The sequence below is a fragment of the Selaginella moellendorffii genome, unplaced genomic scaffold (assembly GCF_000143415.4).
Source record: "Selaginella moellendorffii unplaced genomic scaffold, v1.0 SELMOscaffold_131, whole genome shotgun sequence".
NCBI lineage: Eukaryota > Viridiplantae > Streptophyta > Lycopodiopsida > Selaginellales > Selaginellaceae > Selaginella > Selaginella moellendorffii.
Window position 1 is genome coordinate 378019 of NW_003314392.1, and position 26742 is coordinate 404760.

The following is a 26742-nucleotide window of genomic DNA, read 5'->3' on the forward strand; positions in this document are numbered from 1 at the left end:
TAGAAGCCTTGAGATTGCTCCTTCTCGATCTACTAGCTTTAGAACTTTCAAAATTGATTCCATCACCAGCAAAACCTCAACACAACAATGCCAAAAACTGCCATTCTAAATCAAAACTTTCACCACTAAAGCTTCGCTCAACTTATCCCAGTTTTGGTACCATATATCTAATACCACAAACTGTTGCAAAGCTTTGAGCATGTCTGATTTAGTCAAAGGGCTCATCACCATGATGTTGTACGCAAATCTAATTGATACTAGTTTGATGAAGTCTCAAGGGGTGATTTTCCAGAATGCTATAACCAAGTTTGGCTTCTTCAACATGAAACTGACAATCTTCTCACAGTTGCTCACACAAGGTTGAACCCAATCAAGGTTAGTGATATCCTTCAAGAGGAGGCTCAAGCAATGGCAAACACATTTGCCATGAACAATCATTGGAAACTCCTCCTTCATAAAATCCCCTATGCCAACAAAGTTGGAGCCATTATCAATGATCATTTGAACCACATTCTTAACTCCAACCTCCATGAGAATAAGCCTCAACTTCGAGAGACTAGTTTTCTTCTCCTCCAATGGATCAAATAATTTCAGAAACACTGATCCATGAATGCTCACCACCATCACATTCACAATGCTTTGTTTCCTTGAGCATTGCTAGCTATCAATGACGATCATGCAGCCAAATTGCTTCCAGCCTCGAATTAAAGCTTTCATACTCCTCATTCAAATGTTTCACCCAGATCGCTTCATACTTTAGAGACACCGAGAAGTAGCCCAGACTAGCTTTCCCCACAATGTTGAGCATCTCTTCTCAATATGAGTTGTTCATAACATTGAAGGCTTGTGCAGTTCAGTAGATGAATCTGCAAACAACAATATCCACATCAATGTAACTCTAGTTTTGCCATGTTGTATGCAAGTTTTGTTGTCTGCCAGCAGCCATGTCCAGACCCAGTTGCGTCCCCCCAATAGGACTTGACATGTTGCTCCGTTGTTGCCTACTGGAAAGTCCTCTAGAGAGTGCTTGCCCTGTCTGGGCATCTGCTGCATTATTATCATTCGAAGCAGCAAAATCTATTGTCATAGTGAAAGATTGTTGACTTGGAGCATTACTACTTGGTGGAAATGAAAATGTTCCATGACTCAAAATTAGTGGGCAAGTAGTAAAAGCCAATCTCTGGAAAGGAGTCTTGAAAATTTCTCTGTTGATGTTCACATATTGGGCATTTGCAGTGCATATAGCAGGACCATCTTTTTGTGGTGGTTCACAGCGATGATAATCACTGAAGAACTTCGTTTGCATCTCATTGGGCACATTCAAGGGCACCTAGCTGCAGCAAACCTCAATCTCTTCCCCCGATACCCTCCCTACATACGCAATCAATCTCTTCAATGAACCAGATTTCAACTCATTGCAGAACTTGCAAATCTAGGGGCCTTGCCCGTGGCCTTGTTCGTAAGCTACATTACAGATAGTGAATTGATCCCACAAGGAGTTTTGTCTTTTCCCTAAATGATCAGAAAAACTGGCCCAGCGAGCCATTGCACCAGCAATTACCTCCTGCCCTCTGAAAGAAATGTAAAAGATTGTAAAAGATTCTGATTTAACTTGGAATATTCGTTTAACTTGGCAACCCTCTGCAAACTGAACGTGAACGCGGATGGGAATGCCCATTTGCAAACGAGGTTTTACAAATCAAAGGTGTTTTCCAGTAAGTATGGTAGATACTTCTTGTTCGTTGATGGAACTAGACTTGTGGCCTGAAGCATTGTTGGAAGCACGCTTTTCTTGTTCGGTTGAAGTTCATGCCTTCCAGATGTGTGGAGGATTCAAAGGGCAGCATGGAGGTGGACTGGTGTCCCAATCCCGCTGCCAATCCAGAAGAGTACCGGGTGTATCGGCATTTGAGAAGGGAGATATACAAGCTGGTGGAGCTTGGAGCGACCGGGGGATTGCACTGCCCCTTTGCAGAATAGAAAAAGGAAGGAAGAATTTGCTGGGGGTCCAACCGGGGTCATTCGGAGTGTAAGCTTCAGCATCGTAGTTGTAAAACAATGTTAAAACTACACAAATTATAAGGTAATCGTTCAAAGTCTGAGCACCTGGAGTTCGAGTACTTAGCTATCACTAGCCAAGCATTGTCTTCTTAAATAGTGGTCAACCTGTGCAGGCTGCAAGAGAACACAGTTTGGATTTCCCTTCCATGCATCTGGAAATTCGGGTTGTCTGTGGAATCACTTGCTGGTCGTAAGAAACATCCAAACTTCCAAGTGATAGTCTTCCCAAGTTCCATGGTAGTTCACCCTTGAGTACGGAGATCACCAGCGGCTGCAATTAGCGAGGAGATGCCAAAAATCAGTGATCCAACAAAGATCTCATTCAACCACGTGTCATGAACAGCCTACGTGGTCCCAAAATACGTACACAATTTTTCGTTTTGCATGCAGTTAACTACTTGTCTCTTTATCAAGCTTCTTTTATTTACGAAAGTTATTATCAAGTTATTACCCTGATGTTTGTGCATTCTATTTTGAATTGAGATCGGCTTGAACTCGGGCCACTGGGTTTAGAGTCCAGTGTCCAGACCACTAGACCATAGGCCTTAAGTATGTAAGGAAAACGTTGGACGGAATAAGAGATGTTATATAAGATTTTATGCTTAGACCACATATAAAAAACGTTAAAACATGTACTCTCACTGATTCAGCATTAGCTGCACCACCATTCAATCGATAAGATCGATCAGATCCAGCATTGGCCCAGTCACTGGATACCAGCTGTGCGAAGTATCTGTTGTAAGTTCTAAGAACAAGCAAATTGCGAGAGCTTACCCATTTTTATCTTTTGATTTTAGCTTCACTTGACCTTGGCTACGTGAGCGTTCACTGATCCGGGAAGAACACACTGGTGGAAAGATTAAAAAAACGTCTCGTAAGAGTATTTTGCAAAAAAATGCTTACCTGCATGTGTTCTTATACAATATCTCCGCGATGCCATTCGCGTCCTCGACTTTACGAAACCCAGCGATCACCTCAAAGACTTGCCTGCAAAGTTTTCAAAGAATTGAATCGAAGTAAACTGGAGCCAAGTACCTAATGTGGCATGGCTCGTTCCTCGATTTCACAGTCAAATGTTCTTCGTGACGCTCTTTCTTTTTTGACACCCAGTGTGTGATGACGTGCTCCACACCAGCGTGAGCTGCTTTGATCTCGCAGTATGGCGAATCCGTCTCGATCATCATTCTCTCCACAGGAATCCCAGCCATTACATCCAAATTTTCCTTCGTCTTTAGCGAGCATCCATTGATACCTTCGGTGAAACAGTGAGAACACGAAGTAATAGTTTGCTAGTCCGTCACCTATATAGAGCTTTTCAAATCCCAAAAGCCTGTCTCTCTCCTCGGCAGTGCCAGTGAATGAATGCACTACTCCTGCCGGAAACCTGTTAAGAATCTTAAACTTGTTCTACCTATAGATGAAATCTAGAAAAAAAAAAGGGAAGAAACTTGGTCACATACCTTTGCTGATTAGCTTGCATTATTTCGCAGAAATCCGTGGCAGCAGCGCGCATGTGTAGAAACATTGGAAGCCCTGTTACTTCCGCCAAATAAAACTGCTTCTCAAAGTACCTGAAAACCATAAGTGGCATTTCTGTTTTTCTAAAAAGGAAGACAAACCTGCGCTGAACATCAGCTGGACAAAATTTCAAGCGATCGTAGTCGAGACCACACTCCCCAATCGCCACCACCTGAAAACACAGCCTCTAAGATAAATGTAATCGATATAAAAAAGCTAGCATACCTTTCCTAGGGAGCAGCCATGCCTTGCAAGTTCTAGTAGATCCTTTAAATGTTTTTCCGGTTCTCCCCGAGCCTCGAATTCCTATGCACCGAAAGGAAATCGATGAATCCGAAAAAGAAGTCCCATACCTTGCATCGCGTTGGATGAACTCCTACAGTGCAAAAGAGCCTGTCTGTAGAGAACAGCATCCAAGCTCGAGAGTTCGAAAGAAGAAAAGAACAAAGTACCATCTGTCTGAGCAATCTCCAAAGCTTGCTTCGATTCCTCAAGCGATCCTCCGGTCACCTAAAACATTTCTCGATTATATAGACAAGAGAACTTCTCTCCGCTTACAATGATTCGATCGACACCAGCGTTCCAAGCTCGCGACAAAACCATTGGCAAGTCAGCTGGGTGATATTGCTTCCCATTGTACATCCCTTTAAACATATCATCTACGAGAGAAAACGAGGTCACTCTTCTCTCGGATTTTCACTAGCAAGTACCTGAGAGATTGGCGCCAATGTCTGCATTGTAGCTAGATCCAAGGCTGAGATACTAGGATTTCGACAGCAAATCCAATGTCTTACCGATGAATCGCAAGCGCTGCGCCATCGCCATCCTCGCTTCGTCCCAACTAGCCTAGGGCTTTGAGCATAGAAACTTCTTTAACGTTTAAAATTCTTTGCTCTTCGTCAAGAGTTTGTAAAGCGGCAGTTCGTTCTAATCTCTCCATCCGGGCCAGTGAGAGGAGCGATGCTCCCCAGTCTCACCATGGACGCCGCAAAGTTCCCAAAGAAGAGATTTTCATCGCTGCTCAAGTCTTGGACTGCCTGTGCCGACGAGCCACCGCCGGAGAAGAGGATTTGATCCGAGTGGAGCACTCCGCGGCCTTGCAGCAAATTCTGGTAGTAGGAGTTGTCGAATTCCTGCGGAGATCTCACGTCGAGGCGGGAGAGAGTCCCCGGATTGCCACCCGGTGGACACAAGCGCTGGAGCGAGGCCAGAAAATCGGGATCGCCGATGGAGTCGGGCTGTCCGGTGCCACTTTGGTTGTAGAGACGTGGAGTCAGGGTGCCGCAGCGAGCAGCTCCAATAGTATGAGCACCTAGAAACGAGAAAAATCCTTTTTTTTTGCGTGGGAGAATCGAAGTTGGCTGGCAGTACCTGAAAGAACTATCATGTCCGATGCTGAGAGACCCACTGCTTGAAATGCCGAGACCAACGCTGGAACGTCCGACGCGGGCGATGGAATGAAGCGATTGGCATCGGCTTGGCTAGCTCGAAAACTATCTCGGCGGCCCAGAAGAACATCCCACGATGGTCCAGCGGACTGAAAGAACAAAGTTGATCGATAGCGACTAAGTTTGTATGAACTTTACCACAGCGACGGAGTCCCTGGCAACGAGAGCTAGAATGTCAGCGCACGAGACAATGCCTGGACACTGATTCTCGAGCTCCGACTTGATATCGTCGATAACATCGAAGCCTCTCGCCGAGTTGAGGTTTGGCCCGGCTGCCTTCTCGCCAGTGAAGGTGGAAGTGTCATCCAGGAGAATCGAAGCATCGCAGCCCTGCACATGAGCAACCGAGATGAGAACAGTGACTTAACCCGTGCCGAGTTTCAAGTGTGGAACTCGTGATCCAACGTTGACAAAGCAGTCGTGAAAGTGTAGGCGCAGTAATGATGCTGCGAGGCGCTGCTCTCTCGAAAACGCTCGATCCACGCCTTGCCTCACGATGGAGAAGACCTGCGGACAACTTTGATCGTAGAAGCTGGTGGTGAGCTGAGAATCAACCAAAGAGATAACAAGAGATAGCAGTAGAGCCACCACAAGCCAGACAAACTCCATGATCTTGGCCTAGAAGTCTCGAACACAAATCGATCGCTTATAAAGCTTGCGCCGCTCAAACGTGTGGCATGGATTGCATCACGAAAAGCGAGAAAGAACATCGCGGAAGACGGCTCGACAAGGAAAGACGATCGAAAGGAACGCGAGAGATGAAAAAAAAGGCGAACTTTGACACGATCTATCGATTTATTACAAAGCTGGCGCCAGTAGCTAAGTCACGAGCAAGCCAAGAAGAGCTTTTGTCGGCACGATAGATCAAAGAGACGAATTCCTCAAGAGAAAGAAAAGAGAGAGAGCTCACAACCCACACGCATCAATCAATCCCATCCCACCTATTTGATTCGCTCTTTGCCGCTGCTTTTAGCATTTGAATCCCGGCGGAGCTTTCATCTTGCACGTCTTGACGTAGTTCTTCACCGTCTGCTCGCTGGAAGCCCCCGTCGCGGACACGATCAAGCGGCACAAGCACTCGAGCGCCATAGCGCGCACGGCGACGCAGCATTGCGAGCTCGGCGTGCTCATCACCGTGCCGCCCTTGACACAGGGCAGCGACTTGTAGAGAAAATCGGACTCTTCGCAGGACGAGGCCAGAGCTCCCACATTATGGGACGCGATCGCCGGCGCCGCCGCGAGGAGCGCAAGGATCACTGCCACTGCCACTGCCACTGCCACTCCAACAGCGTTGCCCATCTTGCCCTAAAATAAATCCAACTGACACGTTTCTCACACGTGGCGCTCAAACGGGCGGCCCCGATCGAGCGTGGCGGATCCGGCGACTGGGACGACTAGATGTACGAACGTACGGCAAGGGCAATTCGAGAAAGGAAAATTAAAAAGCCTTCTTCGTTCGTCGGGGTAGCGCCTTGTTCTTCGATCGATCGCGCGCTCCATCCATGGCGACGACGGGGATGAATCACATGCAGGCCAAGCTTGTAAGTAGAATTGCTGTCGCGAATTCGATCCCTCCCGCGGAGGCGCCCTGGATCCATCGCGCTCTAGATTAGGGTTTCCACTGTTGGTCGTGCGCTGAGATTTTGCCATGGCGCTTCCAGGTGCTGCTAGGGGACATGGGAGCTGGGAAATCCAGCCTGGTTCTCAGATTTGTCAAGGGCCAGTTCTTCGATTACCAGGTGTGGAAAAGAGGATGTGAAATGGGTGATTTTATCGTGGTTTTTACGGCAGGAGTCGACGATTGGAGCGGCATTCTTGACACAGACGTTGGCCGTGAACGAGACGACTGTCAAGTTTGAGATTTGGGACACGGCGGGTCAAGAACGCTACCATAGCTTAGCTCCAATGTACTACCGCGGTGCTGCCGCGGCCATTATTGTTTATGATATCACAAACGCGGTAAGTTTGCGTTGTAGCTAACTTCCATTCTCTTCCTCTTTGCTGATGAAACTTTGCTTTCTTGCCACCAGGAGTCCTTTGCGAGGGCCAAAAAATGGGTCCAGGAACTTCAGAGGCAAGGTGAGAACGATCGACACGTATCTCTTTCTTTCTCTCGTGTTTATCTCGTTGGTGGTTTTCAGGAAATGCCAACCTCGTCATGGCTCTTGCTGGAAACAAAGCCGATTTGGCAGCAAAGCGTAAGATCGAGACGCAGGTAACGCGGCGTTTACTTATAACCGCAATTGACAATCTCGGTCGTGTCATACAGGAGGGACAATCCTACGCGGATGAAAACGGGCTCTTCTTCATGGAAACCTCTGCAAAGACTGCCGAGAACGTCAACGAGCTCTTCTACGAGATTGGTAAGTAAGCTGTTTGCTTTCAAAGCTTGCATCGATCGCTGTTTGCTTTCAAGCTTCCGTCCCGCCTAACGCGTTGGTTCCTCTTCTCTCTCTTTTGCAGCCAGGAAATTGCCAAAAGCACAGCCGGCTCAACAAAACACTGGAATGGTTCTCACCGACAGACCGATAGAGACTAAAAAATCCGCTTGCTGCAACTAGAAATCATCGGAAATCTTATATATTTGTGTCCATTTGGTGGACTCCCTGCACTGTAAATAAAAGGAAGACAGGAGGAAACAATGGTGAAGTGCTTCATCCCAGTGATCCTTCCCTCTGGCCTATAAAATGGAAGCGTGCGTACCTTTCTACCTGGTTCTAGTGTCCGAAATAATGGCCGACCCAAAACCATTTGCTGTCGGCTTGAAGCCGTTCACCCAGTTCGTGTTGTCCGAGTGGGTGCCGTCGGCCTGGTCGTCTCTAAGCCTAACGAGCGATGGTACAATTCCCTGACAATACCTTTGCCACAAGGTACGGTAGGCCGCTTCCAAGCCTTGGACGAAGCTCGGGCCATTGCAAAGTTGGGACTTGAGCATCCTGTCCCGGAGTCCAGTCCTCAATGCCGAGAGCTTTGAAACGTCCGAAGCTAAGTCCACAGCTTTCTTCACGTACTCGTCTTCCGTCCGGGCGATTAGATTACACAAGCCTGCAGCAAGACAAGACCAGCCAGAGTCAAGAGTGAAGAGAATGGCAGCTTTGTTATGCACTTACCGACTTGGCTCAGTAACGTAACACCCACATTGTTTGCATGGACCTTGCCTGCCATTGTAACGCACGGTATCCCCATGTAGAGCGATTCGCAGGTGGTCGTGGTACCCGCGTATGGAAATGTATCGAGGCTGTAGATAGAACAGTGAGTTCGAGTGATGCAAGGGATATGAACTTGGATACCTGATATCCATGAACGAATACGCCTGCATGTGGTCGTGGTTTAACAGAATGAGAGGCAATAGATCAAGCCGCATCGGTTGCACGCCCAGCTCCTCGAATTTGGCAAGAAACTTGTCCCTTATTCCGTCACAACAAAATGGCTTGCACTTGACAACTAGTCTGGCTGTCGGAACGGCACAGAGTATCCTGGCCCAAACACGAACAACCCGAGGAGTTATCTGCTTAGACGAGGATAGTTTAGCACGGAATGACGAGGAATCCGAAGCTTAGTTACCTTCGCTAGATTATTAAAGCTTCCGAAAGTGACAAAACCGTTTGTCAAAGCCGGGGCTTGAACGATTGGGCCTGCTTCGGCAGAAGGTGTGTAGCATAAAAAGCATCCCGGCAGCCTAACAAGTTCCTCTACGTGCCTGCGAATCTCTCACGGTTTAGCGCATTTGAGATTTGCGAAGGAACTTACCTTTGTCTGGTATCTGGCGGATCAGCCAATGAATCTGTAAATCTGTAATCAATTGTGGCTAGCCCAGTTGTGTTTGGATATCCTATCCAGGTGGCCTGTGCACAGGAGTTAGCAGTTCTTCTGTCTACGAAGCGACACGCTTACCTGAAGAGGAGCCGGACGACACGCCATAACCCCGAGCTTATTATTTGCCGTATGCCCAGTAAGTTCTACCAAGATATCCACGTTATCTTCTCTGACAAGAGCTGCTACTTTCTTCTCGTCGATTCCATAAACTTCCTTCCACATACCACCGTTTTTCAACACAGCGTCCTTAAAGCGTTGTGTTTTAGCGTCTGCCTGGGAACATTGCGAATGTTAGCACTGGAGTATCAAATTATGCTTCAAAATTACCTTGACGACTGCAGAATACACGACAACCCGGTAGTTACTATAGTCATGGTGCATAAGCGGGGCTTCTATAAAATAAGAGACAGAATGGGTGAAGTAATCGGGTGAGATGTATCCTATGGTTAGTGGTCTGTCAGGTTCCTTGGAATTGCTCCAAGTTGTGTATGGAGAATATAGACGCAAAAACCGCTTGCCCCAGTCTCTGGAAAACATCAAAACGTGAAGGGACAAAATGTTCACGAAAGAACCTCAAGCAATCACCTTACTCTACCTGTGAGCATGGTATAATTTATCTTCATCCTCATATATGTAGTTCATTGCCAATAAGCGGTTCTAAGCGGACATAGCAATGCCGTGTTAGTTGCAGCTTGTATAAAAAGTGATTGTGCAGACCTGCCCGGCGTTCCGAGAGTCCGAGTCTATACGCAAGCAACGTTCGTAAGCCTCAATTGCAAGATAAATATTTCCGGCATCTCGATGCAACACACCTGCAGGAACACTCATTCTAGAAAAAAATTGCAAGCATTTAAATCAGCGCACCGAGATTGTTATAAGCCTCTGCATACGAAGGGTTTGCGAGGATCGCCTTTTCGATCATTGCCGACGCAGAGTCCATCTTTCCCTGAAACAGAGCACGTGAAACGACCTCCGGTGTCTGAAAGCCAAGATCAAGTACCTGGACGGTATAAACGACGCCAAGGTTGTTGAGAGACTGGGAAAAGTCGGGTTTTATTGTAAGAGCCATCTGCATGCACACGATTGTTTCAGCGGTTTCTTGTACAGAAAAAAACACGAAGGACCTGATAACATTCGACGGCTCTGTCCAAATTGTCCCTGTCCTTGTAAATGACTCCTAAGTTATTACATGCTTCCGCACACTGAGGGTTGAAATGCAACGCCAGTTCGTACATCACGACTGCCTGCACGCGCCATACGTTAGCGTGATTGAAACAGAAATTACGCACGCGGGATTACCATGTCGAATTTCAGCATTTCCCCGTACGCAACACCGAGGTTGTACATCGCGTCGGCATAGTGCCAGTTATAGAGCAAGGCCTTTTTGTAATAAGCAACGCCTTGATGGATGTTTCCCTCAAGCTTCACCTGATGTGGTCACCATGTTTGACTTTCTGAAAGCAACTGGAAGTTTACCTTAGTGCCAAGATCTGTCAGCGCGATCGCCATATTGTTCTTTGCGATTTCAAAATTTGGAGAGACAGCCAAGCACCTGCACACAAACACGTGGAAAACTATATCAGCGAACTGTAGAAGCTTTTCAAAAGCAACACCTCTCGTAGCAAGCGATTGCCGCATCTAAATCTCCCCGGTTCTTATAGATGACGCCCATGTTGCAGTATGCTTCGGCATACATGGGCCTGTGCGCCGCGGCCTTCTCGTAACAGTTCAAAGCTGTGTCATACTGGAGCATCTCCGAGTAAACGACACCCAGGTTGTAAAACGCCGGCTGCATGGCACGAGAATCTTCGCTTGCTTAGTTCCACACGCAAAAGGATGGAAGAGGATTTACCGCGTACGTAGCATCCGCTCGAAGCGCCTCAAAGTACTTTTGCATACCATCGTGGACGTTCCCAGACAACTTCAAGCTGGTGCCAATGTCAGTCAAGACAACCGCGAGGCTTTCCAAGGCTGGTTTGTACTTTGGGTCTGCCTGGAGCGCTTTTTGATAAGCCTGCGAAGATACAAGAGAGAAAATCCATCTAGTTTGCGAGCAAAACGAGCAAAGGATACACTCACCTCGGATGCTTCGAGCAGATGGCCCTCTTCCTTGTAGAGAATGCCGCATTGCGTTAGGGCTCGAGCATTGGAAGGATCGAGCTTGAGCGCCGACGCGAAGCATTCCAAGGCCTGGCGCGCATTACCTTGCATCTGGAGGCAAACGCCCTTGCTGACCAGCGCCTGGACGCAGCTCGGCTCCGCCTCGAGCACGCTCTTGTACAGCAGCTGGGCATCCGCGAACTTGCTCCTCGACAGCAATATTTCGGCATAGGCAAGGGAATCCTTAGCTGGAGCTGCCGCTGCCGCCGCCGCTGCTGCTGGAATCCTAGCACTTGGAGCGTCGTCCTCATCGATCGCGGGCGCTGGAGGCTGTCGTCGCTTACTCTGCTGATGATCCAAGGCGCTGGACGAAGAATCCCTATCTCGAATGAGACCTATGACCGCGGCGCCCGAGGAGGAAGAGGAGGAGCACGAGGAAGAAGCGCTAGGGCTGGAAGAAGCTCCTGCTAGTGCGGAAGAATGAGAAGGCGGCATGGCCATAGCCTTGCCTTGCCCGCCCATTAGAGCAAAGTAGCCTATTCCATGTTACTATACACATAACACGCGGAATCAAATAAACGATACTTATAGAAGATTCGCCCAAATGCCCAGCTCCGGCATTCTCCCAAGGGCTAGGGTTCTTGGATTGGATCGCTCTTGGAGCCGTGCAATGGCGGCAAGGGCAAGAATCGCGGCCACCGCCTTCTTCCTCAGGTAGAATCAATCGCCAGGGCCATGAAGAAGCTCGGATTCTTGGCGGAGACGCTCTGCTCGCAGCAATTCGTCAAGCTCGTCCTCGCCGCGGCTTTGCTCGCCTCCATCTTCCTCTATATTGGTTCTCTCGTCGGCGATGACAGCAGCAGCAGCGGCGCCGTCCAGCTCAGGCGGCCGCATTCTGGTAAATTTCGCTCTTGCCCGCCATAACTTCTCACTGATTTGATCGATCGCGATGGCAGATGATTTGTCACCCAACACGGTTCGTCTGTCACTTCGATCCCAGCCACTCCAGATCCCTCCCGATGGAGTCAGCCTCTGCCCAAGCAACTTTACCGAGTACATCCCATGCCACGATCCAAACTACATTGCTTCCATCTCCAGCAAGCTCAATCTCTCGAGAAGGGAGCACTTGGAGCGACAATGCCCCCCACCACATCAGCGTCCTTTCTGCCTTGTTCCTCCACCAAAGTCCTACAAGCTTCCCATCCGGTGGCCCCAGAGCCGAGACTATGTGTGGAGGAGCAACGTAAACCACACCCGGCTAGCCGAAGTGAAAGGTGGCCAGAACTGGGTCCACGTTAAAGGCTCCACGATGTGGTTTCCGGGAGGAGGGACGCATTTCAAGCATGGAGCTCCCGAGTACATCCAGAGGTAACACTTTTCTTTTGATCCATTGATCCATCAGCTTCGTGTAGACAGGCTAGGAAACATGACCACGGATTGGAAGGGAGATTTACAGACTGCTGGAGTGGCTCGAGTTTTGGACGTTGGCTGCGGAGTTGCAAGCTTTGCAGCTTATCTCTTCAACCTCGACATCCAGACCATGTCGTTTGCGCCGCTTGACTCTCACGAGAATCAGATCCAGTTCGCTCTGGAACGAGGAATACCGGCTCTTGTTGCGGCGCTTGGAACCAAGCGCTTGCCGTATCCTTCCAGATCCTTCGATGCTGTTCACTGTTCCCGCTGTCGCGTCGATTGGCACGAAGATGGTAAGCATTAGTTGGAATCTCGTGCATGATATAAAAATGTTCCTTTCCGTGAATCTGCAGGAGGTATTTTGCTCAGGGAAATGGACCGGATTTTAAGACCTGGTGGCTTCTTCATCTATTCTGCACCTCCAGCTTATCGCAAAGACAAGGATTTCCCTGAAGTTTGGAACATCCTGACCAACATTACAGAATCTCTTTGCTGGAAGCTGATCGCACGGCACGTCCAGACTGCGGTTTGGAGGAAGACCGCCGACAGGTCCTGTCAGCTCGCCAAGTCCAAGCTGTGCGCTAACCAAAGCAAGGAGTTTCTAGACAACTCGTGGAACAAGCCACTGGACGACTGCATTGCCTTGTCTGAGGACAATGATGCCAATTTCGTCCAACTTCCTTCATGGCCGGAACGGCTTACAACTTACTCGAACCAGCTCGGTAACTTTGTTATATACTCCAGTATGTGGTAACGGGATTTCTTTTGCACAGGGATCAGCTCATCTTCTTTCAAAGAAGACACATCTCTCTGGGAAGGCAAAGTTGGAAACTATTGGAAGCTGCTTAATGTATCCGAAAATTCCATTCGGAACGTTATGGATATGAATGCTGGATACGGAGGCTTTGCTGCTGCCTTGTTACTACAGAACAATCCCGTGTGGATCATGAACGTGGTTCCATCGGAATCTAGCAACACTCTCAACGTTGTCTATGGTCGAGGCCTCGTAGGCACCTTGCATAGCTGGTACGTAGGCTTGCTCATACTCACTTGGCTTTCTTCTCATTTCTTGCATCCACAGGTGCGAAAGCTTTTCGAGCTACCCGAGGAGCTACGACTTGTTGCACGCATATCGCGTGATGTCCCTCTATCCAGGGAGAAAAGGGTGCCAGATCGAAGATATAATGCTGGAAATGGATCGGCTGCTGAGACCGAATGTAAGTTTTCTCATTTGACTTCTAGGAGTTGATTCTAGCAACTACGACGCAGGCTCTTGCGATCTTTCAAGATTCCTCACCTGCGGTGCAGCGCATACTGGAGTTGGCACCAAGGTTCCTGTGGGTTGCCAGAGTCCATCGCATTCTTGAAAAAGACGAGCAGCTTCTTATATGCTCTAAGAAGTTCTGGATCGTCGACGTCTAAGGTAGAGTATGGTGATGATTAGTCTTCGAAGTTTTCCACGAGAATGCACTGTGGCGACAGTAATAACAGGGTTGTTAGTATTCTCAGGCAGACACAACGATTTGTTTAGGAGCTATTGTAGTCCAGCAAAGGTCCTAAGCGAGAGGCATGGCTTTCATATCTTGGTTAGTTTGTGCCAACATGATTCTCCAGGTGTGGTAATAGCTCCTACACCGATCAAAGCCAGCTTGCGCGAGGTAAAAGTTCGTTTTCGTTATTTCTTTTTACTCTGCTTTGTGCTACTTATGAGCTACTGCTGGAGGATATCCACGCGAAGATCATGTCAAGAGGCTGAGACTTTGGAACTCACTCGGAGTTGGAGTTTTTGTCATCCCCAAGAGCTGTGCAGACATTTCCGGAGCCACCAATGGACATTCCATCGTGGATTCGTGAAATTTCATTAGGAGGACATAGAAAATCATTTAAACACATATTAAGTTGACGAAATCTCTATCAAGTATTAAAATGTCTATTCAGCAATTAAACAATGGCTTGATACAAATTCTTCCTTTGTATTCGTTGTCTGATGTCGTTGTAGTATAGTGGTGAGTATTTCCGCCTGTCACGCGGACGACCCGGGTTCGATCCCCGGCAACGGCGAGATTACGAGCAAACATGCTTATAATTATAAACTTTATTTGATCAATTGGATTAATAAGTAATAACAAAACTTTACTTAAGGTATTTCTATGCATGCATTTGCTGAAAGGGACAACGTAATCCTCCATCGTAGTATGGTCCAATCTTGCCGGATTTCAGCACTCCCAGCTCCGCCAGCTTGTATCCCTTCTCAAATGCTGGTGGCCGATACACATTCACGTTGAGCTGCCGGTACTCTTCCGGATTGGCAGCGGGATTGGGACACCAGTCCACCTCAATGCTGCCCTTCGCATCCTCCACACGTCTGGGAGGCATAAATGCGGACACGCAGCTCCCGGCCAGCAGCTTGAACGCACCCAAGATGATCCACTCCACGATCACGGGGGGCTTTTCCAATCCAACAGCGCTCCTGATTGTGGGATCGATGAGCGCGCAGATCCCAGTCTCTACCAGCGGCTGCACGGGCTGAGGAAACGCGTCCAGCACCAGATGCTTGAGATCCTGGACGATGCTCTTGTTCTTGTCCGTGAAGATGGCGTTCTTGGCCTCGTACTCGCGAATGTACTCTCGCATCTCGGAAATGCTGTCTGGGATGTTTGTGATGCCCATCCTCACGCCCACGTCGTGCCACACAACATACGCGGCCTCCTTCTCGTTGTCGGTCCACTTGCGGAATCCAAACTTCTCCGAGAAATCAATGGGACTGATCACGTTGAGGCAGAGGACGTAGGCGAATTGGTCGTTTGGGATCTTGAATTTGTTGTGGATTCCATTCAATCTCCTCACCGCGTACGAGCCGCGATCGCTGTCGACGTGGTGGTGGATCATCTCGCTCACCAGAATGTTGGTCTCGGCGGCGCGCTTCTCGGGATCCTTGAGGCCGTACTTGGTCTTGAAGAGCAGATTTGTGATCCCGGGGATGCCCAGCGTGCGGATGGTGCCAAACTCGAGCGCCTTTTGTGAGAGGAAGGGGAATTCCACCGAGTACATATACCACAAGATCTTGTGGGCATCTCTCACGGGGTGGAGTGACGCTAGAAATCTCGCTCTCTCTTTTCTCTTGCCAATGCACACCATCTTCCATGCTGCAGCCATCACGAGCAACACGATCATCAACAAGATTGCAGCCATTCTGAAATGGTTGCGTTGTGAAAACAGTTTGATCTAAAATCTGTGCGTGCAAAAGAAAGAACTAGGTTGGTGAAACATGGGCAAGAGAAGGGGTATTTATACCAGTGATCCAACAGAGATCACATTTCACGTTTTTTATTCATGTAGCACTAACGTGCACGCTGTTTGATCCGTGCATTCTTTCAGCCACTCATTTAACATCAATAAAAAAATCTATAGTCCCCTTATTGTACGTTTACAACATGTGGTCTATGCGTCACAAGTACACTTTATTTTATTGTGGTTCAGGGTAATGTTTACAATAATGAGATTATATTTGTCTACGCCATCCCATCTCTAGCTTTGATAGAGCTCCATGGATTGACAAGCAAGAGTATTTGAAAACTAGCCAGGAAATTAATGACTCCTACTCACCCAAGCGCTAATAATCAAGGCACTATGCACGGTTGAATGGCAGACTGTGAGCGGCTACCAAGGCAAGGCGTTGCAAGCATGCATGTGGAGCAGTGAACAACGACCGTCTCCTATCAAGCTTCGAGCTACAGCAGCACTAAACCTTGCTTCCCGTGAGAAGTTATAAGATGACGCGCTGTTCTTCCAAAACACGCACACAGTCATGTTTAGCAAAGTGTTGACTGAATTCAGTCAGCACGGTATGATCCCTTCTCCAATTCACTTTGAGTTGTCGGTATTACTCTTCGGATTTGCAGCGGAAGCAGCTTAAGATGATTTGAAGAACCGTTTACGGGTGATGTTTTGCAGGAAGATGTTTTGTTTGGATCCCTTCTCCACTGAAGATCACAACTCATAACTTAGAAAGCTCGTCATTTCGAGATTTGTATTCATCCAGGAGCTTTTGCAAAGTTATTTTTTTGCCACTTCTGCACTTAAGAATTCAGGTTGTGTAATGCGGAATAGTTAAGAGAAAGGGGAAAAAAATGTGTTCACGGGATCTGAACACACCCTCCGTCTCTCATCGCAGCCATCGGCCACCTTTACACCAAGATCCAAGCCGAATAAGATGTGCGGCGATCAAGGGGTTAAGCAGGGCTGTCCCTTGTCTCCAGCTTTGTTTGGAATTACATCGATGCCATTGAGGCACTTTTCCAGGAAGAAGAGCTGTCGGACGTCTGACAGCCCCGATGAGTCTGTTTCTCTAATTACTTCTCTACGCCGATGACTTGGTCCTGCTCACCAACTCCTATGGGCAAATGCAAAGACAGCTTGATGCGCTCGCGAGATTCTGCACACGAACACAGCTCTCAGTAAGACACAGAGCTGCTGGCTTTCGGGAAGGGACCCCCCCTGTTATATTCAGGCCATGATGTCACAAGAGCAACACAGTACAAGCATCACCCTGCATTAGCAACGTCCTTAGAAGGTAGGAGTGCACACCAACTCTGTATGTCTCCCAAAAGACTTTGAAAAGGATTTTTGGAAATTTTAGGGTTTTATATAGATTATTTAGCTGAAGATTATCTTTTAGGGTTATTTAGTAGATGCGCAATGTGGAGGATGAATCGGCGAATCCGTTCATTCGCCAGCTCGGCGATCCTGGAAGGCCGACTCGAGGAAGTGAGTGTGTTTAGATGAATGAATCTTTTAAGCTGGAATTTTTGTTAGAAGGAAGAAGAAAAGGAGATTGGATGAGCTCTGCGTGGAAAGATATCCCCAGTTCGCGCGGAATGTGGTGCAATCCTGGATCATACAAGGCAAGGCAACGCTCGTTTCTTCTTCTTCTTCTTTGTTTTTTCCGTGTGTGTGGGTGTGTGGTCTTTCTTATTCCAATGGAAGAGTGTTTCTGTGTGTCCAGGGAAAGTTTTCGTGGATGGCCAGGAACAAGTCTGGGATGCAAGTCGCAGGAACATCAGCAATCGAGATCACAGCCCAGCCTCCAAAATACGTTTGCAGGCACGTCTTATTCCTCTTTTCTTCTGTTTTCTTTCTTCGTCACAAAGGAAATGACGATCAATCCAGGGCTGGAGACAAGCTCGCAGCAGCGCTGGAGCGGTTTGGGTGTGATTTAAATGGTAAAGTGGTGCTCGACTCGGGGCTCTCCACCGGAGGCTTTACTGACTGCATGCTACAGCATGGTGCCACGCGAGTGTATGGAGTCGACGTTGGCTATGGCCAAGTAAGTCTTTGTGTTTCTTTGGAAGGGAAAAAGGAAAGCGCTAACTTGGATTGAAACTCTCTCAAGGTTGCCGAGAAAATTCGAACCGATAAAAGAGTTCGCGTCATGGAGAGGACAAACTTACGTCTCTTAACTCGGCTACCCGAGATGGTAGACTTCGTCACTCTGGATTTGTGCTTTATCTCGGTTTTGTTGGTGAGATTCTCTCAGTTCCAGCAATTTAGAGGATTGACACGCTTGTTTTTTCTTTTTCCAATCTTAGGTGATGTCTGCCGTGTGCTCGGTGATGAAGCAGGATGCGAGCGGCATCATTCTCATCAAGCCACAGTTTGAAGCGGCCAGGTCTCAGGTAAGTCTCTCTTTTTTAAGTGTATGCAGGCGTATCATCGTTTTTTCTCGCAGGTTGGCGGTGGTGGGATCGTGAGAAAGCCCGAAGTTCACAGAGAGGTGTAGCAAAATAGAATATTTATATATTTTCTTGACCTCTTTTTCTCTTGCTTTTGTGTGTAGGTGCTTGAGAAGGTCATAGATGGTGTTGAGGAGTTTGGCTTCGCTTGCAAAGGCTGGATGGAATTCCCAATCAAAGGCACCGATGGCAACACAGAGTTCCTGGCATACTTCCACAGGATGACCAAACAAACACCATCGCAGGTTCTGGTATCTAACACTCGCTTGCTGATTATCTTTATTTTTTTCCTTCTTCTTGCGCAGGAAAAACGCGAATTTGTTGCAAATAAGTCAAAGAGTTACTACTTGGATCTTCTTGAACGCAAGGGATCTTAAAGTTCTCTTTATTTTCTCTTTGGAGCAACTGTACAAGAACTTTGTTTGATCTTTGCAAAGTTTGGGTTTTGTTCTTCTGGAGATCCTAAATACTAGACGGGCAAAGCACCGGAATTTTGTCTCTTGGACGGTTCTAATGTTGGTGAACGACAGAGTGATGGTCTTGCAGCTTCTCTCGAATGCAGTGCTTCGAAGGAGAGTCACAGATACGGAAGCTCTCAGGCTTCCGTAGCAGTGATCCAGCCTGCAGCGGACATGGCAGGGATAAAAAACTAAGGTTCCAATGGCCGGTAGAGACGAGTTTTTCCTTAATCAAGTCACAAATTTTAAAGCTTAATTTGGAGCTTCTCTTGTTTATAAAAGTCTGTCTTTCTTGCTATGCAAAGTAGAAAATAAAAAAGAGAAGAAAAAAGTGTTATTTTGCTAGAGGGCTGCAATATTTGTTGCATTATTTGTGTTAAGCAGCTTTTCCACGATAAAATTATATGTTTTTCTGAATTACAGTTCGATTGGGGTCCATGAGCTAAGTTCCATGAAACAACTCTCAAGCAAATATAACTATGGTAACGAGCAGTACTAAAAGACCACTTTAGATGACCAGCGCCATTGGAATATTACATGCAAATTTTAGAAGCTCTTGATTCTTCTCCACCTTTGCCTTGATGATAAGTTTCTTCTGCAAATTCAGAATTGATTTCTCCTCTTGCTTGATCATCTTACACTCTCCTAAAAAGTCCCACAATCATCTGCAAGCTAAACAAATTTGCGGTTGTGGCAAATGGTGCTGCTGTAATAGTCTTTTACGTGGCTGCCCCTTTGCCACGCTCACTCGCTTCTTCCGTGGTCCCAGCTCTGCACCCTAAATGTTTAACTACTAACTCTAAATTAGTAATATCATGATTTTAATTAGTAGATGTTATTAACGGATATGTTAGTTCCAGTGAATGAACGGCTATAATTTATAAGTATATAACCTAGGCTTGGTTTAGGTTTTTCTTCAGTGTTTTATATTTGTGCTCCTTATATTTTCTTTCTTATTTTATTCATTCTCTTTAGTATTATGGCTAGATTGGAATATGTAGATTATGCTCAAGATAGTATTCTTTCTTTTTCTGATCTTATTAAGAGAACTAATATTAAAGTGAATTCTTTTACTTTTTGTATTAGGGTGAGAATGTGAGAGATGCCATTGACTAATGAGATATCGATCTGATAATCAAGGTTGTAAAAATGGTTTGAAGTGGAATTGTAAAAATTGCAATACCACAAGATCTCTTAAAACTAGTACATGGTTTGTAAATAGTAATCTCACATTTGCTCAAATGCTTAGAGTGATATATTGTTGGTGCATTAAAATGCCACAAGGTCAAGCTCGTATTAAAAGTAAGCATACGACAAAAAATTGGTACAATTTTTGTCATGATATTTGTGTTATCACATTACAACAAAAAAATTGGTAGTCCAAAAAGAATTGTGGAAATTGATAAAAGTAAGTTTGGTAGTGAAAATATAATTATGGTAGAAGAGTAAAAGGTCAATAGATTTTTGAAGGAATTGAGCATGATTCAGATCAAATGTTTATAGTTTTGGTGGCGAATCGTACTGCACAAACTTTAATTGATATATTATATACATATGTTAAACCAAGAAAATTCTATTTCTATTATTAAACTTAACTACTGCTAATAATTAATCTTTTAGGAACAGTTATATATAGTGATTTTTGGGCTAGTTATGATTCAGAGTGGTTGAATTAGTTGAACTTCACTTATTATACAATTAACCACTCCTATAATTTTATTGATTCCGTGATTGGAGTTCATATAAATCATATTGAATCAATATGGAATGCAGTGAAAAGATCCATCCTTTGCTATGGTATAACAAAAGGATTATATAGCTCTTACTTTCAAGAACATATTTGGCAAAAACTATATATTGAAAGAAAGGAAGTTGCATTTAATATTCTATGTAGTTATATTATGCTATACAATCAAGATAATTTTTTTATAGCAGAATAAATAGTATATTTGATTTTGTACTTTTAAATACTTAAAAAAATAATTGAAAATAATTTACTAGGACAATATTTAATTTATAGTAATGAGGTGGCATGCCTATGTAAGCAATGAGGTAGTGTGAAAATCCAAATAAGCAAATGGGTCCCACCCTAAATAAAGGGGGGTGCTGTATTGTGCATTCTACCCATTTGTCTTTAGCTTTACTGTAAGACATTTAAGATTTGGTTTGGGTGGTGGTTCTCCAACTTATGGAAGTTATGGAACAATGTCATCCATCACCTGATGGAAGTATGCATGGAGTATCAGATTGCGGTGTTGCAAATAAGAAGAAGGCATAGGCTACTTCACCATATAAACAGCAACAATTCCATTTGATATGGCTTGCATATGTTTTTTATAATGGTAGTTATGTTGGTTGCTCACTAATATTATTATAATTTTTCTGTTCATAAAGGATCACACTATTGCTTGAAAGTTGATAGGGGTTGAGGGGAGGTTATATTCGCAAGCAATCTACAAATGTTCCAAACACATGATCTAAAAATAGTAAAGATTGAGCTGGATTAATTTGTTTGGTTGATAATGCATAACATCTTATCTAATTAACTAGCTACACAAAGAACATCTAAGAAGATCTTTTTTCTTTTATCAGAAGAAAATTTGAAGAAATAATAAATTTATATGATGCTCTTAGATGCTTGGGCCACACAATGCTAGTCAATGTAGTTAATCATATGGTAATAGAATCAATTTTGTATATAAGTATTATAAAGGAAACACATGATAAAAGAATATAAGCCCTTGGTGAATCTTGAAATATTAAATTTAATTTATTATCAGTTTTTTATTAACTTTATGAGTGCTTGGGATATAGGAATAGGTATATTAATTAGGGTTGAGACCCCTGCTTATATACAAGAATAGATGGACCAAATTCAATCCCAAATAGACAGTCCATATGCTATAGTACTATAATTAGTGCATTACTTAGCTAGAGTAAAACATGTATATACATATATGTATTTACAAGCCTTACACCATCCTCCCCTCCAGAAGATGAAAAAATAATGATAATAAATTAGGTGGAATATCTAGAATTTCTGTTGGGCAATTATAAACTACCACAAGAATCTTAAACTCCCATAAAAACACCAATAAAGTTGTTAATAACCATGACTGAAATAAAACCCAAAGCCATGGCATAAGCATGTCGACTATGGCACCTCGATAAATCAATTACAACTTTGTATGCAACTCCCAAATGCTCAAAGCAAACACATAACCATAACTTTGAATAAAGGAGGTCAAATTCACTCCATTTGTCCTCTATATTTTCCTTATCCCCTCTTGGAAGGAAAAAAAGTTTTGAAGCACTAGCTCCATTCAAATTTATTATACTCATCCTCACTCTACCATTTATATCTAGCCTCACTTCACTATTGCATCTGTTTGGCCTCATTACATCGGAGCCAAATGTTCTGTTTGGACTCGTTATACTCATCCTCACTCCACAATCCATATCATTCGTACTCACTCCACTATTGTATTCACTTGTCCTCACTCCATTGTTGGGGTTGGACTCCCATTTATCCCCTTTACCCCCTCCTCCAAAGAAAAAAAAAGTTTGAAGTATCAAAGCAAAAAGGAGAAAACGAGAAAAATTAAGGAAAAATAATTGTGGAAGAAGAAAAAGCGGATAAAGAAGTATCAGAAAAGGAATTTACAGCAATTGACAAGGCAGAAATAGGGAAATCAAAAGAATATGTGCTTAAGGATTTGACAATAGGGGATTTTCTATTATAAAATACTTCGGCCACCACAATATAAGCAAAAGATTCACACCACTCAACCTTCTCAACACACAACTCAACACTTGAGACAAGAAAATCAATAATAACATCTACACTCTCAAAGAAATATATAAATTCCTCAGCAGCAAACAGTAAAGCAAAAGTTCTCAGTGGCATTTAGAAGTGAGGATATACATTCAACCTGAAACTCTGGCCAAAGTGACTCAACCCTTGGAACAGGGGAATACTCAACACTAAAATTGATCAAAGACTCTGCTAATAAAACAAAAACAAGATTCTCAACTTTATAGACATGCTCAACATCTAAATTAGTATGAAGAAGACAAGAAACACTCAACTCAACACTGGATTGAAAATGAAAATCATGAGAGTCACAAATGATTGATGTGCCAGAAGAAGAAAACATTGTAGATGAGGAAGAAATACTAGAAACATGAAAAAATGGCTTAGGCCAAAAAATAAGAAAAGGTTGGGAAAATGCAGAAGGGAAAGAGAAAAGATCAGATGGCAAATTGAAATATTGACATCTACCCCACAAAATCTCTACTTCATCTCCAAAGTTATCTCCATAATAATCAAGTTCATCATCACACTCTGGAATCCACTTTAGCTTGTACACACCATCTTCCCATAAATTTGATCCTTGAACATTCTCCAAAAATTGGATTGCATTATCCATAGCTCGTCAATCAATATCACGATCATATTCCATATCAATAGGAGATGGCAAAACATTATAAACAAGACAAGCCGTGTAATCACGTCCTACAAAAGCTGAAGACAGCAACACACCAAGGATGGGTGCAACACTAATATGATTACACGCAACAACACCAAAAGTTTGATCCAACAGAGCAGCATTAGTAGCCTCAAGTGACATACTCCTTGATTGATGACGGCGTAGCATAGTAGAAAAAGAGAATGCAATAAAGATTAGAAGAAAAAGTAAATCTATTTAGAAGAGAATGAAGAAATAAAAATAAAAAAGCACGATCCCGAACATTAAAGCAAAGAACTACTAAAAAGCTTTGCCCTTCAGAGACAAGCTACAATGTTCACCAATGTAAGTGCTCGGGGTATAAAAATAGGTATATTAATTAGGGTTTAGACCTTTACTTATATATAAAAATGAATAAACCAAATTCAGTCCCAAATGGACGGTCCATATGCTATAGTACTATAATTAATGTATTACCTAGCTAAGGTAATATATGTATATACATACATGTATTTACAAACCTTACAACTTGTATTATTTATGTGGTTTAAGTAAAATAACTTAATTTCTATTGTTTGTGTAATGTATAAAAAATAAAGTTAATCAAAATCACAATTGCTTTAGTTCTATGCTCTTGTAAATAATATTGTTGCTACTATGGTCACTTTCTTGCAAAGAAAAGCCACTTGTATTATGCATTGTTATTATGTTGAGAGTTTGAAATTAATTTATTGCAAAATGTCAAAGAATGAAAATTATAATAAATTTATTTATATTTTAATAAATAACATAAAATAACATAACTATTTATGTTATCCATAAATAGTTATGGATAACTCTATAATAGTTAAAGAGTTGACTCAAGTTTCAATTGTAGTTTAATACAAACATAATAAAATTTAAAATATTAAGGTTATAGCAAACTTAATTGAATAAATAGTTGTCCATAACTATAAATAAACTACCATTATTATAGAAATTTATGACAATAATTGTTATCCTTTCATAATGGATTTGAGATCCAAATCACTCCAGGAACAAAACCAATGTAGTATAATAACAATGCTGCAACTTTTAATCTATAATGATCAAAATATAGCTACATATTAATAAAGTTCACAACATAGTACAACATATATAAGTTTTCTAGAAAATACTTATATATATATACACACACACATACATATGTGAGGTATGAAATGTTGATTTAGTTCATATTGTCATCTAGGGACAATCTTTTGTAAAAGCACTCAGTAGTGCTATTTAGTTTTTATTTGTGGATGATTACAGTGGAAATCAAATTCTCAAGCACCTACCATTGTCCACAATTGAATATGTATGCATGGTCGAAGTCTACACACTCTACAAGCTGATGGTGGTCGTGAGCTCCTCTTTGAGTTTTGCACCATTCTGGCCTCGTGAAGCATCTCTTTATAGATCTTAGCTCCATATGAACATAGACAAAACAACATCATTCAACACAAGAAACTCATGGTTGTTGAGACAGCTTATGCAATGCTTGAATGCATGAATCTTCGCACATTCTTTTGGGCAGAGGCAATGAACACAGCTATGTACACTCAAAATCATCTTCCATCAAAAGCTCTTGTTGATAAAACACCAATCAAACTTTGGACAGGTAAGGATTGTGTAGAGTTTTCCGACATTTCCATTAAGGAATGTTGTATTTTTCAGAAGAATATGTTAATACTAATGAAGAACCAACATACCATTGATCATGTTGTGAGGACTTAGAACTTAAAGAGTAGGCTGGCACCATCTTATTAAAAAATACTATTTGTCGAATGAGTACCTTCTTTTGAGAGAATACCCAGACTTGATATATTCCTTTTGAATGAGAAATTTTCCAGATAGCATGACGCTATTGCCACAGCAGTCGTGTAGAAGCACTTGTTCCTAGAAACTTACACTAGTGATTTTGCAATACCATACTACTATTGCTCAATGTATTCAGGAACTAATGAGTCTTTATGAGACTCTCTCTAGAAACGTCAATAGTTTCACTGGCTTTTTGCCATGAAGCAAGAATATGTTACACAACTTAAGAGCAACTCTTAAACACTTATATATCCTGATAAAGTTCTTGAGGGTATATTAATTGTCAAGTGTAAGTGGTAAATAAGCTAAAATATCTTTAGTCTAGTGAAATTGAACAGTTTAGGTTAGTTGTGAAATATTTCACTCAACGTGCAGGTATTGACTACAACAAAATTTTCTTGCCGATTGTCAAAATGGTTTCAATTTTGATTATCCTTCTGATTGCTAATTTTTTAATGCTTGATGTAGAGCAAATGAATATGAAGAATGCCTTTTTGGACAACTTTGAACAACATATCTTCATGAGACAACCTCCTCACTTCAAAGTCACAGGAAAGGAGCAATATATCTGTAAGTTGAATCGTTCCATTTATGGTTTGAAATAATATCCTTATACCTAGTATAATACTTTAAATGCTTTTTTCTAGGCAAATTACTTTTGTAGCCAAGGCTCGTCAATAATCATTGTTTTTGTGTATGTTGATGATCTTATCATAGCAGGAAATTTCACTTGCATGGTTGAAGCAACAGTTATGAAACATGGTAAGATTTCATTTTGTCTAGGATTACAAATCTTATATGATCGGGAAAGAAGGATTCTTCTTATTCATCAACTTAAGTAATTTTCAACACTTATTTTCAATAATGTGATGCCCTTCTGCAATTCAAGCATATCACTTATCACAAGAACTAGCAAGAAGAAAAAGTGTGTGATGGCAAAGCTTCCATAGTTGACGTGACATTGCTGCTGCTGTTTCCAAGATGTGTCAATACATGCAAAAGCCTAGTAAGAGACTGGTACACAATAGAAAAGATTTTCAATTCCCACTTTTTCTTTGGAGTTCAAAAGTATAAGTTCTTGCCTTGGAGAAGGCTCCCTCAAGCCATATGCCACTGATCTTGCAAAGTGACTTGAATAATCGCTCAATGACTGGGTGGATCTTTAATTTTTTGAACTCAACAATTTCTTGGTGCAGTCAGAAGCAGCGAATGGTTGCTCTTTCCACATGCAAAGCTGAGTACAATGCAGTTATTGAAGCCATTCGAGAAGCTCTTTGGATGAGACGATTGTTTCCGGGACATTGGAGTAGTGAACATTTACAATGACAACATTGCTTGTCTAGTCCATCTCCAATCCTGTGCATCATGCACACAACAAACACTTTGATATGTTCCATTACTTCATTCGGGAATGCATCAAATGAGAGGATATCAAGCTTCTACACATTTTCATAGTCAACATGATAGCCGACATCCTCATAAAGACAGTGATTCCACTTCAACAATTCACTCGTCTCTGGTCCAACCTGGTCTTCTGTGTTGGACTGAGGGAGAGAAGATTTTCCCCACTGCCAGCATAGGGCCACTTGAGGTTTGAGCTGATGCCGCCAGATGCTGCCAACGTTGAGTGTTGAGGAGCTCACCTTCAGTTTTCTCTGTGAGGCTCAGCAGTCCAACATCAGCATCTTAGACTGAGATTGTACTGAGGGGGAATGTTGGAGCCTACCTAGATCAGCCCCGTGATCCACAGTGATCACCATATGGTTAGGGCATATGATTGTTGCCTTTGCTGCTTTCTTTGTTCATGCTGTTCAAAGATCATGACTCATTGAAGTAAAAGGACTGAGAAAGCTGCAACTCTGCCACTTTCATGGAATCCTTTGACTTG

General features: G+C 43.6%; 7 protein-coding genes and 1 non-coding gene across 8 annotated transcripts; 4 read left to right on the forward strand and 4 right to left on the reverse strand.

Annotated features, from left to right (window-relative positions):
* Nucleotides 1–2626: 2626 nt before the first annotated feature.
* LOC9661092 (putative deoxyribonuclease TATDN1) lies at nucleotides 2627–4444 on the reverse strand. Its single transcript, XM_002992246.2, has 13 exons — nucleotides 4374–4444; nucleotides 4290–4310; nucleotides 4138–4238; nucleotides 4032–4089; nucleotides 3933–3976; nucleotides 3805–3885; nucleotides 3681–3751; nucleotides 3522–3632; nucleotides 3363–3445; nucleotides 3097–3313; nucleotides 2965–3048; nucleotides 2836–2908; nucleotides 2627–2781 (listed from the first exon to the last, which is right to left on the reverse strand). The coding sequence occupies exons 1-12, from the start codon at nucleotides 4402–4404 to the stop codon at nucleotides 2887–2889; spliced, it is 924 nt and encodes a 307-aa protein (XP_002992292.2). The 5' UTR covers nucleotides 4405–4444; the 3' UTR covers nucleotides 2627–2781; nucleotides 2836–2886.
* Nucleotides 4442–6206, reverse strand: LOC9661093 (peroxidase A2). The gene is made up of 5 exons (XM_002992247.2): nucleotides 5969–6206; nucleotides 5433–5544; nucleotides 5166–5357; nucleotides 4951–5116; nucleotides 4442–4891 (listed from the first exon to the last, which is right to left on the reverse strand). Exons 1-5 carry the CDS (start codon nucleotides 6136–6138, stop codon nucleotides 4479–4481), a joined length of 1053 nt encoding a protein of 350 aa, XP_002992293.2. The 5' UTR covers nucleotides 6139–6206; the 3' UTR covers nucleotides 4442–4478.
* A 242-nt stretch (nucleotides 6207–6448) lies between these two features.
* Nucleotides 6449–7735, forward strand: LOC9661096 (ras-related protein RHN1). Its single transcript, XM_002992225.2, has 7 exons — nucleotides 6449–6568; nucleotides 6689–6766; nucleotides 6819–6986; nucleotides 7058–7106; nucleotides 7169–7242; nucleotides 7297–7390; nucleotides 7491–7735. Exons 1-7 carry the CDS (start codon nucleotides 6530–6532, stop codon nucleotides 7586–7588), a joined length of 600 nt encoding a protein of 199 aa, XP_002992271.1. The 5' UTR covers nucleotides 6449–6529; the 3' UTR covers nucleotides 7589–7735.
* LOC9661095 (probable UDP-N-acetylglucosamine--peptide N-acetylglucosaminyltransferase SPINDLY) lies at nucleotides 7576–11554 on the reverse strand. Its single transcript, XM_024665945.1, has 17 exons — nucleotides 10923–11554; nucleotides 10696–10857; nucleotides 10457–10632; nucleotides 10320–10395; nucleotides 10143–10271; nucleotides 9968–10087; nucleotides 9844–9912; nucleotides 9708–9789; nucleotides 9561–9655; nucleotides 9439–9500; nucleotides 9171–9369; nucleotides 8922–9116; nucleotides 8778–8872; nucleotides 8592–8727; nucleotides 8318–8535; nucleotides 8138–8265; nucleotides 7576–8072 (listed from the first exon to the last, which is right to left on the reverse strand). Exons 1-17 carry the CDS (start codon nucleotides 11463–11465, stop codon nucleotides 7735–7737), a joined length of 2823 nt encoding a protein of 940 aa, XP_024521713.1. The 5' UTR covers nucleotides 11466–11554; the 3' UTR covers nucleotides 7576–7734.
* A 10-nt stretch (nucleotides 11555–11564) lies between these two features.
* On the forward strand, nucleotides 11565–14264 carry LOC9661073 (probable methyltransferase PMT7). The gene is made up of 7 exons (XM_002992226.2): nucleotides 11565–11841; nucleotides 11900–12311; nucleotides 12360–12649; nucleotides 12710–13078; nucleotides 13130–13382; nucleotides 13438–13573; nucleotides 13626–14264. The coding sequence occupies exons 1-7, from the start codon at nucleotides 11679–11681 to the stop codon at nucleotides 13776–13778; spliced, it is 1776 nt and encodes a 591-aa protein (XP_002992272.2). The 5' UTR covers nucleotides 11565–11678; the 3' UTR covers nucleotides 13779–14264.
* Nucleotides 14265–14345: 81 nt separating this feature from the next.
* TRNAD-GUC lies at nucleotides 14346–14417 on the forward strand. Its single transcript has one exon. It is a non-coding gene; the product is annotated as a tRNA-Asp (tRNA).
* An 87-nt stretch (nucleotides 14418–14504) lies between these two features.
* LOC112343086 lies at nucleotides 14505–15548 on the reverse strand. The gene has a single exon (XM_024665983.1). It carries the CDS (start codon nucleotides 15546–15548, stop codon nucleotides 14505–14507), a length of 1044 nt encoding a protein of 347 aa, XP_024521751.1.
* A 1828-nt stretch (nucleotides 15549–17376) lies between these two features.
* Nucleotides 17377–18588, forward strand: LOC9661074 (putative rRNA methyltransferase YqxC). Its single transcript, XM_024665973.1, has 7 exons — nucleotides 17377–17459; nucleotides 17526–17682; nucleotides 17749–17877; nucleotides 17945–18031; nucleotides 18085–18129; nucleotides 18193–18333; nucleotides 18394–18588. Exons 1-7 carry the CDS (start codon nucleotides 17377–17379, stop codon nucleotides 18463–18465), a joined length of 714 nt encoding a protein of 237 aa, XP_024521741.1. The 3' UTR covers nucleotides 18466–18588.
* The last annotated feature ends 8154 nt before the right edge of the window (nucleotides 18589–26742 follow it).

Excerpts from the sequence above, each read along its gene's own strand:
- LOC9661092 (XM_002992246.2), bottom strand. The coding sequence starts at position 4,404 with ATGGCGATGGCGCAGCGCTTGCGATTCATCG. Across the intron at positions 4,239-4,289 it reads CATTGGCGCCAATCTCTCAG|ATGATATGTTTAAAGGGATG; the intron begins GTACTTGCTAGT and ends TTTCTCTCGTAG. Across the intron at positions 3,886-3,932 it reads TTCATCCAACGCGATGCAAG|GAATTCGAGGCTCGGGGAGA; the intron begins GTATGGGACTTC and ends TTCGGTGCATAG.
- LOC9661093 (XM_002992247.2), bottom strand. The coding sequence starts at position 6,138 with ATGCTGCGTCGCCGTGCGCGCTATGGCGCTCGAGTGCTTGTGCCGCTT. Across the intron at positions 5,358-5,432 it reads TTCACGACTGCTTTGTCAAC|GGCTGCGATGCTTCGATTCT; the intron begins GTTGGATCACGA and ends GCTCATGTGCAG. Across the intron at positions 5,117-5,165 it reads CCAGGGACTCCGTCGCTGTG|TCCGCTGGACCATCGTGGGA; the intron begins GTAAAGTTCATA and ends TTGTTCTTTCAG.
- LOC9661096 (XM_002992225.2), top strand. The coding sequence starts at position 6,530 with ATGGCGACGACGGGGATGAATCACATGCAGGCCAAGCTT. Across the intron at positions 6,987-7,057 it reads TTTATGATATCACAAACGCG|GAGTCCTTTGCGAGGGCCAA; the intron begins GTAAGTTTGCGT and ends TCTTGCCACCAG. Across the intron at positions 7,107-7,168 it reads CCAGGAACTTCAGAGGCAAG|GAAATGCCAACCTCGTCATG; the intron begins GTGAGAACGATC and ends GGTGGTTTTCAG.
- LOC9661095 (XM_024665945.1), bottom strand. The coding sequence starts at position 11,465 with ATGGGCGGGCAAGGCAAGGCTATGGCCATGCCGCCTTCTCATTCTTCC. Across the intron at positions 10,088-10,142 it reads AAATGCTGAAATTCGACATG|GCAGTCGTGATGTACGAACT; the intron begins GTAATCCCGCGT and ends TGGCGCGTGCAG. Across the intron at positions 8,266-8,317 it reads TATTCGTTCATGGATATCAG|CCTCGATACATTTCCATACG; the intron begins GTATCCAAGTTC and ends TTCTATCTACAG.
- LOC9661073 (XM_002992226.2), top strand. The coding sequence starts at position 11,679 with ATGAAGAAGCTCGGATTCTTGGCGGAGACGCTCTGCTCGCAGCAATTC. Across the intron at positions 12,312-12,359 it reads GCTCCCGAGTACATCCAGAG|GCTAGGAAACATGACCACGG; the intron begins GTAACACTTTTC and ends TCGTGTAGACAG. Across the intron at positions 13,383-13,437 it reads GTAGGCACCTTGCATAGCTG|GTGCGAAAGCTTTTCGAGCT; the intron begins GTACGTAGGCTT and ends TTGCATCCACAG.
- LOC112343086 (XM_024665983.1), bottom strand. The coding sequence starts at position 15,548 with ATGGCTGCAATCTTGTTGATGATCGTGTTGCTCGTGATGGCTGCAGCA.
- LOC9661074 (XM_024665973.1), top strand. The coding sequence starts at position 17,377 with ATGGCCAGGAACAAGTCTGGGATGCAAGTCGCAGGAACATCAGCAATC. Across the intron at positions 18,032-18,084 it reads TTGAAGCGGCCAGGTCTCAG|GTTGGCGGTGGTGGGATCGT; the intron begins GTAAGTCTCTCT and ends TTTTTCTCGCAG. Across the intron at positions 18,334-18,393 it reads CCAAACAAACACCATCGCAG|GAAAAACGCGAATTTGTTGC; the intron begins GTTCTGGTATCT and ends CTTCTTGCGCAG.